Source organism: Podarcis raffonei, chromosome 8 (genome assembly GCF_027172205.1).
Source record: "Podarcis raffonei isolate rPodRaf1 chromosome 8, rPodRaf1.pri, whole genome shotgun sequence".
Lineage (NCBI taxonomy): Eukaryota > Metazoa > Chordata > Lepidosauria > Squamata > Lacertidae > Podarcis > Podarcis raffonei.
The window spans coordinates 19,114,015-19,127,296 of record NC_070609.1 but is presented as its reverse complement, the minus strand read 5'-3'; the positions used below and the strand labels follow the sequence as shown (position 1 = coordinate 19,127,296).

The window sequence follows — 13,282 nt, the reverse complement described above, 5'->3', positions numbered from 1 at the left end:
GACTAAACTGCTTCTGCTGCAACGGGACACCGTGACAAAACCCAGAGTGCATGGAAATGCTGGTCACCTTTCCGCCACAGCGGTGCCTATTTATCTACTTGCACTGGTATGCTTTTGAACTGCTAGGTTGGCAGGAGCTGGGACAGAGCAATGGGAGCTCGCCCCATCATGGGGATTCAAACCACCGACCTTCCGATCAGCAAGCCCAAGAGGCTCAGTGGTTTAGACCTCAGCGCCACCCACGTCCCTTTTATTTGAAACAATCTGATATGAGTAGCCCATACATACCATAGCTATCCATTTCCGTCCCCTTTCAAGGACAATAGTGTGCTGATGAACAGAGACCACAACCTTCCTTATCTGAGCAAGGTGTCCATTTCCAAGCTTCTCATTCTCCACCAAAATGGAGAAATTCTGTAGCCGAGGCTCTGTGCTGCAGACTTTGGCTAAGGTGTAAGTGCAGGAGCCATGGAAGCGAAAGCTTTGTCTATCAAAGGAAATATAAAGAGCGTCACCAAGTGCTATAGCTGTACCATAACCTGCAGGGTGACAGCCTTGGATGCCGTTCTCCACCCTGCACTCCTCATGAGCTCCACAGGAGAAAGGCTGGCACTTGGTGGCTCCATTGTCCAGGCAGAGGCACTTCTCCTGGCAGGAGCTACTGGGATAAAACTCCTCTCCCTTTTTGTAGTATCTGCCCTGGTGCACACAGCCACACTCTGCAAGACGCACGCACTGATCCCCACTGAGCACGAATCCAGAATCACAAAAGCATCCTTCAGTACATGGTGCATCGCATGGTGCACCACACTTTATGGTGGAGGAACGGTTCTGGCATGTGCTGGGACAACCGCTTCCACAGAGCTCATAGTGGGAATTGGGTTGACAGGGAAGTCCTGGAAGTAAAGAATAAAGACAATTATACCAGCCTTTGGAATATAACTAAGGCTCAGCAAAAGCACCACCAAAGTGTTATTATGTGAAGACTTTTGGGCAACATGTGGTTCAAAATGTCCTCTTAACACACACACACCACAAAAAAATACCTGTGGTTTGCTTATTCTAGTGCTTATTCTGTTGCATCTGAGTCAGGAGGGGCTGTGACTGTTATGACTGGTGCCTAGATTCAGTGGTGGGCTGGATGAGGGACAAAAAACGTAGGTTTGTCATGAAGTAGTGATCCTGTGAGCTGGGTGGGGCCCCTCAGGCAGGTGGTAACAATTGGTTCCCGAAGTGGGAGCATTTGAAGGGGCTGGCTTTTTACCAGCATTCCCCAACCCCTATAAATCTTCGAGTTAACCTTCCGGCTAAGGGAGAGAACATGCCATGTTTTCAACTTGCTGTTTGATGTTCTGTGGCTGGTGCCAAAGCAGAAACCAATAAAGCTTGGCAACCTGTTCAGTGCCTGTGTGTGATTGATTAGTAGCTTGGAGGGAGGACTTGGGAAAGTGACCCCCTCCTTGACACTCATTTCTGGAGATGAGTGAAAATGAAGCACCCATATGTATTTGGGGGAATGGTAACTGCTAATTTAACAATGCAATACCTTCTTTGTGCTCATGCAGCAGGTCAAGAGATCTTTCATTTTTTTAAAAAAAGCCATACTCCCATTCGATTTGGCGTTGGAAAATAATGTGCACAAACTGGGCATCTTGGGATGTGCAGAAATAAATCATTGTGCTAGTGCAATGCCTGCTAGGACAATGGGACTTTTCTCCATTCTCCTCCCCCTGCATGCCACCACACTCTCCCCAAATCTTTTCTAGGGAGTTGGGAGAACCCTGGGGCAAAGAAGTGAGATCATTCCATCAGGCTGACGTGACGGTCTCCTTAATGCTATGTGGAATACAGTGGTACCTCGGGTTACAGGCGCTTCAGGTTACAGACGCTTCTGGTTACAGACTCTGCTAACCCAGAAATAGTACCTCAGGTTAAGAACTTTGCCTCAGGATGAGAACAGAAATCGTGCTCCGGCGATGCGGAAGCAGGAGGAGGCCCCATTAGCTAAAGTGGTGCTTCAGGTTAAGAACAGTTTCAGGTTAAGAACGGACCTCCGGAATGAATTAAGTTCTTAACCCGAGGTACCACTGTACAGCCCCAGGTCTGTGAGGCACTACAGGAAAAAACCAAAGCACAGCGAGTCATTCCACTTAGTATTCCTGCAGAGTTGCAACTCTCTAAGCAATCCTTGATACAATCTTGTCTTTTACACAGTACCCTGAAATCCTTATCAAATGATTCATGGTGGGTTGGGTTTTTTCCCAAATGCTAAGACTGCATTGCGGCCATCAACACCCAATATTTAACTGAACTCAGATCCAGATTCAGAAAGTAATACAGTACTTACTGCAGAAAGAGGCTGATCTCCATTTCCCAACCTCAATGTCCAAAGATTGGCAGGCTGTCACGTAGGCACTGATGGCACTGCAGAGAGTGTCATGATGACCCTTGTATTGGCAGGTGTCGAAAACACAATCATCAAAGTAAGGTGTTGGGTCAATGGTCTCATGGCACTGCCTGAACGGCCCATCCCTTCTCTTGAGGATCCCACAGAACTGGTCCCCCTTGTAGGTCTGCTTCTCTGCCTCACTGCATACTGGGCAGTCACTGCATCCTGCAGAGCATCCTGGGACCTCCTTCAACTTCCAGCTGTCTGCAAACTGGATTTCATCTGTTGTCTGAGCTCCATCCTTCATAGCAAAGTCATCACTGGGGTCCTGGTTGGCATTGCCACACAGTCCGCACACAGCATTGGCATAAGTGCTGGGAATAATGACCCTGGCATAACTGTACCAGTCAAAGCTGACTCTCAGATCAAAGTCTGTTTTGATGAAGCCATGGACTCCGCTGATGTAGACCTTCAGTTTCTTTCCATAGGAGAAGGGCAGGTCCACAAAGACTCCATTCACCTGGAAAATATATGGAAGTGACTGTCACACTGAGAGTTCAGCAAATTCAGGGGGGGGGGGAACCAACTTGCACATGTTTTCACTAGTGGAAAAAATCCCTGCGGGATTTGACATCTTTCCGCATTGCAGCTGCAAGACAGAGCTGTTCCACCAGGCCTTTGGTCATGGCGCAGCCTGACTCCCTCCTTTGGCAATCTTTACAGAACTTAAGCTTAATGGTTGTCATCAATTTGATTTTAATTAATTTTTATAATGAAATGTTTTTAGAATGTGGCACTATTTTATTGTTGTTAGCTGCCCTGAGCCCGGCTTCGGCTGGGGAGGGCGGGATATAAATAAAATTTATTATTATTATTATTGAGAGGCACAATCTGTGCTGTATGCCAGGGGTGGGGAGTATGTGGCCTCAGCCAGCATTGCCAGTGGTTAGGAATGATGGGGGATGTAGTTCAGCAACACTTGGCAGGCCACTTATTTTCCACCCTTGCTATATGTTGTATAATCTATGGGTTTTATTCACTTTTGCTGGCCCTACAATGAGAAGGAAATGACTTGCCCCCATATGACATCATCAGAACCCTGAGGCTAAGAAAGAAAACTGCTTCTACTATTGAATGTTCAAACAGGAATTTGTCATTTAGAGATACAGTGGTACCTCAGGTTAAGAACTTAATTCGTTCTGGAGGTCCGTTCTTAACCTGAAACTGTTCATAACCTGAGGTACCACTTTAGCTAATGGGGCCTCCCGCTGCCACCGCACGATTTCTGTTCTCATCCTGAGGTAAAGTTCTTAACCTGGGGTACTATTTCTGGGTTTGCAGAGTCTGTAACCTGAAGCGTCTGTAACCCGATGTACCACTGTAAACCCTCTGTGTTCTATTACACTGTGCTGGTTCCAGGCTCTACAGGCTCTTAGGCAAAATGGCCTCCTCAGACCCCTCTCCCTCAGTGTGTCCTCCTTCAATGAGTTTTCGACCTGATCTCCGTTGTTGCCAACTGCTGCTCCTCTCCCTTGCTTGTCTGACAGAGAGCCAGTGAGCAAGCAGGCAGTGGTGTCTACTGCTCCTCTTAACAATCACCACTATTGTCTCGGCCAGATACACAGTGAGGTGGGTGTACAAGTAGGCAGCCGTTGTGAGGAGGTGGAGAAGGTCCAGGAGGCTGCTGTCAGTGGAGCCAGGCTCAGTTGTGGGTCATCAGCAGATTCCAGGCCCTTGTTGCTGATTTCACTTTGCCACTGACTTTTAGAAAGCTTGAACTTCCCCAACCCAAGATTATCTACTGCTCTTCTCCAGTACCTCTGGGCTCTTGGAAAAACCGTCCCACTTAAGACAGATTTACAGGGAAAAATTTGTCATATGACAATTTCAAGAAGCCATGGAATGGCCTGCCTATTAAGAACATGCACAGAAAACAGATTTTAGGTATAATGCCTTTTCAGCTTGTGAAAGTAGCATGCATCCATGAGGCAGAAAGCTGATATGTCTCTAACATTATAATCACCATATGAAGGAGTCGTTTAAAATCAGCAATTTCTACAAGAGATGGGACAGCAACCAGAGGTGCCGATTTGCATGTCTGAGCTGAACCTGAGACCAGCAGCTTATAAATTGCTTTGTTAGATCTGGGGTAGTTCAGTCGGTTCAAGCTGCACATTTGGCAAAAGATTCCAGCATTGCACGGGGGTTAGGCCAGATGAAAAGGATCTAGGAGTCTTGGTTGACCACAAACTTGACATGAGCCAACAGTGTGACGCGGCAGCTAAAAAAGCCAATGCAATTCTGGGCTGCATCAATAGGAGTATAGCATCTAGATCAAGGGAAGTAATAGTGCCACTGTATTCTGCTCTGGTCAGACCTCACCTGGAGTACTGTGTCCAGTTCTGGGCACCACAGTTCAAGAAGGACATTGACAAACTGGAACGTGTCCAGAGGAGGGCAACCAAAATGGTCAAAGGCCTGGAAACGATGCCTTATGAGGAACGGCTAAGGGAGCTGGGCATGTTTAGCCTGGAGAAGAGGAGGTTAAGGGGTGATATGATAGCCATGTTCAAATATATAAAAGGATGTCACATAGAGGAGGGAGAAAGGTTGTTTTCTGCTGCTCCAGAGAAGCGGACACGGAGCAATGGATCCAAACTACAAGAAAGAAGATTCCACCTAAACATTAGGAAGAACTTCCTGACAGTAAGAGCTGTTCGACAGTGGAATTTGCTGCCAAGGAGTGTGGTGGAGTCTCCTTCTTTGGAGGTCTTTAAGCAGAGGCTTGACAACCATATGTCAAGAGTGCTCTGATGGTGTTTCCTGCTTGGCAGGGGGTTGGACTCGATGGCCCTTGTGGTCTCTTCCAACTCTATGATTCTATGATTCTATGATTCTATGATTCTATGACCTTGGTGGTTCCTTCCAACTAGATCATTCTATGATTCTATGAATCACATCAGTAAAATATCAATCGTAGTTCCACCCTCACATAACTTTTTGGCCCTCATTACATCTGCAGGGTTGGCATGCCAAATTGTCTACATTTCTGCAGCAATTTGTGATCTTTAAAAAAAAGAGAGAGCTAATTTTAGTGCCAACTTCTCCCAATAAACACATTTTTGTTTGCAGTTTTGAATAATGTACACAGTTTCAAGCGATGTGTTTCCATATGTTATTTTCAATACTATCTGCATTTACATTCCCCTAGTAAATGCATTTTTAAAGACATTACAGTGGTACCTCTGGTTACGTACACTTCAGGTTACATACGCTTCAGGTTACAGACTCCGCTAACCCAGAAATAGTACCCCAGGTTAAGAACTTTGCTTCAGGATGAGAACAGAAATCCTGCAGCAGCAGCGCAGCAGCAGAGGGAGGCCCCATTAGCTAAAGTGGTGCTTCAGGTTAAGAACAGTTTCAGGTTAAGAACAGACCTCCAGAACGAATTAAGTACTTAACCCGAGGTACCACTGTATATGGTTGGAGAAGTGTAAATTCTGAAGGATGGCTGTGCTTCAGTTTGGATATTGTTTTGGAAACTGCTAATTTGGTATTCACCTTTAAATGTGAACTAATTCAAACCATTTCTGCATCCCTAGGTGCTACCGCCTTGTACCTTTCTTCTTTGTTGCTGGTATCCAGTATAACACAATACAGAACACAATTTCCTCATTCAGCACATTTTCCTGTCCTAGCCTCACATCCTTTAGCCTTGTAAACCACAACAGAAAGACTGTTGGCATTCTAACATTAAGAATCAGATGCAATGGCCCTGCCTGAGGACTTCATTGCACGTTGAAGAGCTGGTTGAACCAAAAATCAAATGCTGCATTTAAATCTGCCCCAATCTTCGTTATCACCTGGCATATGTACCTTAATCTTCTGTGGATGTTCTTGGCTCAGACTGATGGTCATGTTGTAGACCTCTAGTGTCACCACTTTGGTGAAGGACACCGCCTTGCTGCCTCGGTTGTTGTTCTCCACCGTGACCAAAAACGGGGTGAGAGTGGGGTCCTTGGAGCAGACTCCGGCCATTTGATAAATGCAGGTTCCCATGAAGTCAAATTTCTTTCCATCAAAGGTGGTGTAGTGAGGGTCTCCAGTTCCTATGCAGGTGGAATAGCTGATGGGATGACAGCCCCAAATGCCATTCACTAGGGCACATTTCTTGTTGGCCTTACAGGAGGACTTGGTGCACGTAACCTTTCCTAATTTGGAGTCACACTTGCAGCGAGTACGACAGCCTTCATCAGCCCAGAACTCCTCTCCTGCGCTGTAGCTCACACCTTTGTAAATGCAAGGGCACTTCTCCACTGGGATGCAGGCTTCAGCACTAAGGACGTAGCCCTCATCACACTGACAGGCCGCCACACAGGTATCATTGCACGTTTCGGGAGCAGTTTTGTCGGAACAGGTAGCTGGGCATGGAGTTCCACAGGACACAAAGTGGCTGTTTTCAGGGCAGGGTACTGGGGCTGAGGTGGGAACTGGAGGAATAAGAATGATCAAAGCTGGTCAGGTGTGATTTTAAAAAGTTAAGGAAAAACAAAGCTTATTCAAGGCTGCAGTCAGGAATGAAATGGTTCTGGGGCACACACTCTCTGCAGCAAATTTCCAAGTCAAACCTTTTATTATACAGTCGTACCTTGGATCCCGAATGCCTTGCGAGTTGAACTTTTTGGCTCCTGAATGCTGAAAACCCAGAATTGAGTGTTCCAGTTTGCAAATGTTATTTGTGACCTGAATGTCTGATGCGGCTTCCACAGCTTCCGATTGTGTGCAGAAAGCTCCTGCAGCCAATCGGAAGCTGCACCTCGGTTGTCGAACATTTTCAGAAGTCGAACAGACTTCTGGAATGGATTCTGTTCCACAACCAAGGTACAACTGTACTGCAATCATCTAGGGCCTTCTTCCAAGTCCCTTAAAGATCTATTAGTAAGGTCATCTTTGTTGCGGCACCTACCTTATTAAATGGCTTGTCGAGGAAGCTCCATTAGGTCCCATCGCTCTACTGTGTCAGGCATGAGGTAAAAACCTGGCTTTTTAAACAGGCCATTGAAAAAATTACGTAAAATTTCCTAACTCCATTCTACATTGTTTTGGGGTTATTGAGATTTGTTAAAAGGGTTGCTAATTTATTAACTGAAATGAATATTCGGAACTTTGTTCTGCTCTGTTTCTTGTATTGTTTCTTAGGCTTCTTGGGTCTCTTTGGAGAAATAGGTGGGATAGATTTTTAATGCATAATAGTGTTCTAGTTGCCGTGTCGCAAAAGGGCCATCCTGGAGCAAGGAAAAGGACAAAAGCAGCAGCTGAAATGGTTGAAGTGTCAGAAGCACCTTGCATAGGAGGACATGATATATTTGGTATTTTTAAATTGCAGGGAAAGTGGGGAGAAAAAAATATCTCCCATGTTAGTGAAACTACCGTATTTTTTGCACCATAACACTCACTTTTTTCCTCCTAGAAAGTAAGGGGAAATGCCTGTGCGTGTTATGGATGGAATGCCTACGGGTGGCATGCCTACGGATTTTCCTCCTCTAAAAACTACGTGCGTGTTATGGTTGGGTGCGTGTTATAGAGCGAAAAATACGGTAGGCCTTCTCAATGAAATTGATTTGCATGTGGCTCAGGACTGTAAAAAAACCAATTAGATTTAGGCAGGGATAGTGGAATGCCTATTGCTTTATTCCCCTGTGGTCACAGAACACCACAATCTTCATGCATCAGACAGATGTTCATACCTTACTCATGGAGGTTGGGGGCAGAGGAAGCCATGTGACCTCAGGAACAGGGGCCCACGGACCACGAAGCTAACACATGCAGGCATGAGTTGACACCTTCCCAAAATGAAGCCTGTTGACCTTGAAAGGATTTGCAAGAAAAGGTTGCATCTTCACCCACAGAATGACCTCAAAGTTGATTCTTTTTTGCCACCCGCAAAACCCTTGCCTGCAGTTGCTGTTCTAATTAAGGATGGCAGGGTGAAAAAGTCCTTTGTGTCTTGGTTTGCGAGGCAGCAACTGAGTTGAAAACGTGAGAGCCACTGGTATCAAGCTAAATCGCAGGCTAGGCTTGACACCTGCAAGGGCTCAAATTGGCCTCACTTGATTCTCTGAACACCTCAATCTCCTAACCCAGCTCTGGCAGCAGAGCTACTTCTGAATGCTCACAGCCTCCATCCCCTGCAGTGCTTGAGGCTTTTCTTCTTGGCCTCACAAAAAGTCTTTCTGCACACAACCGTCCCTAATTTGGGGTAGCAATTGCAAATAATGTGACAGTCTTCATCAGCCCAGAACTCTTGCCCTGCATTGCAGTCCATACCTGTCGAAGTGCTGGGGCAACTCTTGACTGGGACGCATTTCTCATCATTAAGGATGTATCCCTCATCGCACTGGCAGATTTCCACACAGCCATCTGTGCATTCATCGGGAGCAGTTCTGTCTGAACATGTGGCTGGGCAGGGATTCCCACAGGTCTCGAAGTGGCTGTTCTCAGGACAGGCTATTGGGGGGTCAGTGGGACCTGAAGGAAAGCAATGTTCAAAAGTAGTCAGGTGTGATTACATATTTTAAAAATCAAGAAAAGCAAAGTAATTCAAGGCTCCAGTAAGGACAGAAAGATTGAGGGAGTAAAAGTCCCTCTTTCCTTCCAGTCAATAATGTTGTTGTTGTTGTTGTTGTTGTTGTTGTTGTTGTTGTTGTTGTTGTTTATACACCCCACCCATCTGACTGGGTTGCCCCAGCCACTCTGGGCAGCTTTCAGCATATATAAAAACACAGTTAAACCTTAAACCTTAAAAAGCTTCCCTATACAGGGCTGCCTTCAGATGTTTCCTAAATGTTATGTAATCTCCTTAACATCAGATGGGAGGGCATTCCACAGGGTGGGCACCACCACCGAGAAGGCCCTCTACCTGGTTCCCTGTAAGCTTCACTTCTTGCAGGGAGGGAACTGCCAGAAGGCCCTCGGAGCTGGACCTCAGTGTCCAGGCTGATCAATGGGGGTGGAGACGCTCCTTCAGGTATACGGGGCTGAGGCTGTTTAGGGCTTTAAAGGTCAGCACCAACACTTTGAATTGTGCTAGGAAATGTACTAGAAGCCAACGTAGGTCTTTCAAGACTGGTGTTATATGGTCTCAGCAGTCAAACGTTATACTCCCTATGTAATTTGGCGTAACGCTTGCAGAGAGTCTGGCCGTCTTCATGAGCCCAGGACTCCCGCCCTGCATTGCAGTTCATACCCATAGAAGTGTTGGTGCAGCTCTCCACTGGGATGCACTTCTCGGCACTAAGGACGTAGCCTCTATTGCACTGGCAGATTTCCACACAGGTCTCTGTGCACTCAGAGGGAGCAGTTCTGTGAGAGCAGGTGGCTGGGCAGGCACTTCCACAGGCCTCAAAGTGGCTGTTCTCAGGGCAGGATAATGGAGCCACGGTTGTGTCTAGATCAAACACTGATAAAAAAATGGTCAGGCGAGTTCTCAGTATAATAATAATAATAATAATAATAATAATAATAATAATAATTTATTTATTTATACTGCGCACATCTGACTGGGTTTTCCCAGCCACTCTGGGCGGCTTACAACAATTAGTCATTCATAATTCCTTCACTTATGAGGAACATTTTTCTATTGACATATTGGCTTGTAGTTTTGTGCCCCAGCACTTTAATTCATTGTAGCCCAGTGGCACAGGAAATAAACTGGGTACAAACAGGAACTGCCAGATAGGCTCCAATTAGCAGTCTTCAAATTTGACATTAGCCTTATTTTTATGTAATGTCTGCTTTTGTGGCATGGGAATATTTGTGGCAACTGTTTGGACAGTTCACTGCACCTTTTTCACCCTTAGTATTACAGTGGTACCTCCGGATGCGAACGGGATCCGTTCTGGAGCCCCGTTCGCATCCTGAACAGAACGTAAGATGCGACAGCGCATCTGCGCATGAGCGGGTTGCGTTTCATTGCTTCCGTGCATGCACATGACGTCATTTTGACAGTCTGCAGATGCACGAGCGGCGAAACCCGGAAGTATCACGCTCCGTTACTTCTGGGCCGCTGCGGAGCGCAACCTGAAAATACTTATCCTGAAGCGTATTTATCCTGAGGTATGACGCGGGTGGCACTGTGGGTAAAAGCCTCAGCGCCTAGGGCTTGCCGATCGAAAGGTCGGTGGTTCAAATCCCCGCAGCGGGGTGCGCTCCCGTTGCTCGGTCCCAGCGCCTGCCAACCTAGCAGTTCGAAAGCACCTCCGGGTGCAAGTAGATAAATAGGGACCGCTTTCTAGCGGGAAGGTAAACGGCGTTTCCGTGTGCGGCTCTGGCTCGCCAGAGCAGCGATGTCACGCTGGCCACGTGACCCGGAAGTGTCTGCGGACAGCGCTGGCCCCTGGCCTGTTAAGTGAGATGGGCGCACAACCCCAGAGTCTGTCAAGACTGGCCCGTACGGGCAGGGGTACCTTTACCTTTACCTATGACTGTATTATGTAAATTTGGTCGCATTTTCCACAGAACCTATCTACAAATGAAGGTTTCGGGAATGATATTGTGTCATCAAAAGCATGTGTACACTTTTGTGCACACTTTACCCTATGCATTTTTGTAAACGTGTCGGGGGACTGCAATGCAAAATCTGAAGAAGTGTGGGTGGTTGTGTTTCGGTTCATGTATTGTTCTGGAAAGTGTAAATTATGTGGGTTCATCTTTGAATGTGATCAAATTGAATTTCTCCCCCCATCACTAGTACAAATGTGGCAATAGTGTCATCTGTGGGATTCCAAAGCGAAGGAGCCACATACAGATTACAGTCAAGAATAGGGCAGGAAAAGAAAAGAGTTGCTGTAGAAGGGAGAAGCAGTGGCTGTGGGGGGCATTTCTGAGCAGAAAAACAACACAGAATTTTTTTGCAAGTTCTCCTATCCAAGAGTCAAGACCAGGCTTCCTCAACCTCAGCCCTCCAGATGTTTTGAGACTACAATTCCCATCATCCCTGACCACTGGTCCTGCTAGCTAGGGATCATGGGAGTTGTAGGCCAAAGACATCTGGAGAGCCAAGGTTGAGGAAGCCAGGTCAAGACTATTGTCAACTATTTGTTCATTCCCTAGCAGCCTATTAAATACTTACCAGATGAGCAAAGAGCTATGGAGCCATAGCCATCGCGGAATGAGCCTCCAAAAATGAAGAGTCCAAAAGGAGTGCTGGGGTGCTCCAGGGAGAGGGAACTAGCTTTTCTGCCCAAGCTGAGCTGAGCAGAGGAGTATTCTGTGGCTGGGATTGGTCTCCACTGGATGTTTTCAACGGCCCTCTTCTCTAATGTGATCTCACCGGTTTCTGAGGTTTTGGCTATCATAACTGCATAATTATCAAACCCGGCCATTCCCTCAATGCGGTATGACCTACAGTAGCTTGTCAGTGGAGGAATATTGATGAGGAATGGGTCATAGATCGTCCTTCCTCTTGATGCACCAGCAAAGAAGAAAAGGACTTGGATTCCTCTGTCAGCTGAGATGTAAAGTGCCCGAGAGGGCTGGATGCTCAACTGAATAGCTTCTCCAGCTCTCATATTATAGTTTCCTGCTGTGGGTCCGGATTGATACATGACTGAAGTGTTTCGGGATGCAACGATATATGCCATATCGTATCTGCTCTGGAAGGAGACTGGGGGCACAAGGAAGGCGGCACCCCAGCGTGAAACGGGCAGGAGCTGCTCGACAACATGGTCACAGTGTGTGTGGTTCTTGGCACAGCTGTGCCCACTCAAGACAGCCACAGGTCCACTTGATTCAACCTTGGTGCCAGATAGATCCTGCAAGCTTTGCAGCTGGATTGCTTGGAAGGCCTTGAGGTTAACAACCAGAATGCTCCCGGCGGGATAAACATGTCCTTTGAATGTCACAGACCCTGTCAAATGGATGTTGACCCTAGTGGCTGCTTGATAGGCCACAACCGCAAACTCCTTGAAAGTGTCTGCCATTTCACCCACTGGGGTTACCACATAATACAACGTACCCAGTTGCTCGACTGGGTACACTACCATGGCACCAGTTGAATAGTCCTTGTGGCTGCGGGAAAAGACAGAGATGTCATGGTTTGCTTGGATTGTCACAGCCCTGTCAAAGATGTCTGTCCCCACCATCTCTGTGGAAGCTGGAAGCTCAATGGACACAGTTTCCCCTTCATTGACAGGAACGGTGTTCTGGAATGTAGCTTTGTTTGATGTGACCATGACGGTGGTTGCAGGATAGTACCCAGTGATGAGCAACTCAAGCTTAGTATTGCGTCGATTCTGTTTGATGTTCAGCATGAAGGCTGTGACAAATTCCTTTCCTTGGGAACTTGCTGTACACAGCCCTGAGAGGAGGAAAATAGAAACGGATCGAAAATAGTATCGCAAGTCTTGTTCACAAATATATATGGAATGGTGTGGCCACATTTGGAATAATATATACTGGGGAAGAACCCCATACAGCTATGAGCATCTGAATAATCACATGGAGTAAGTGGATAGTGAAATTTACTTCCCTCTCTCATGAAACTAGGACCCAGGCTTGTCGTGAGAGATAGCTCAGTTGGTAGAGTGTGAAACTCTTACTCTCAGGCCCATGAGTTTGAGCCCCATGTTGGCAGCCAGTATGCAACAAATTAGTATAAACAATAAGAGGGGACGGTTAATGCAAATGTCTTTCATTGATGACTGTGTAGCTCTATATAAGAAATATTTTTTAAAAAAAATAAATAACTTTTAAGGAAGTGGCTCATAATGAACGAATACCAGCATCCCCTTTTCACATCCATTTGTGTAGTAAATTTTCACGGTGCCAGGCCATATGAAAGCGCATGCTCCCTTACTGGCCATCCCCAAAATGAGGAGGTGGCCTTTGGTCCAG

At 46.5% G+C, this 13,282-nt stretch overlaps 1 protein-coding gene across 1 annotated transcript in view; it reads right to left on the bottom strand.

Annotated features, from left to right (window-relative positions):
* Nucleotides 1–13,282, bottom strand: part of LOC128419242 (IgGFc-binding protein-like) — a 61,761-nt gene that overhangs the window by 46,687 nt on the left and 1,792 nt on the right. The window contains exons 3-8 of the mRNA XM_053399676.1: nt 11,520–12,746; nt 9,636–9,848; nt 8,717–8,917; nt 6,266–6,879; nt 2,348–2,909; nt 289–896 (exon numbers count right to left, since the gene is read on the bottom strand). Coding sequence (XP_053255651.1) covers nt 289–896; nt 2,348–2,909; nt 6,266–6,879; nt 8,717–8,917; nt 9,636–9,848; nt 11,520–12,746 — 3,425 coding nt within the window. The remainder of the gene's footprint in view (nt 1–288; nt 897–2,347; nt 2,910–6,265; nt 6,880–8,716; nt 8,918–9,635; nt 9,849–11,519; nt 12,747–13,282) is intronic.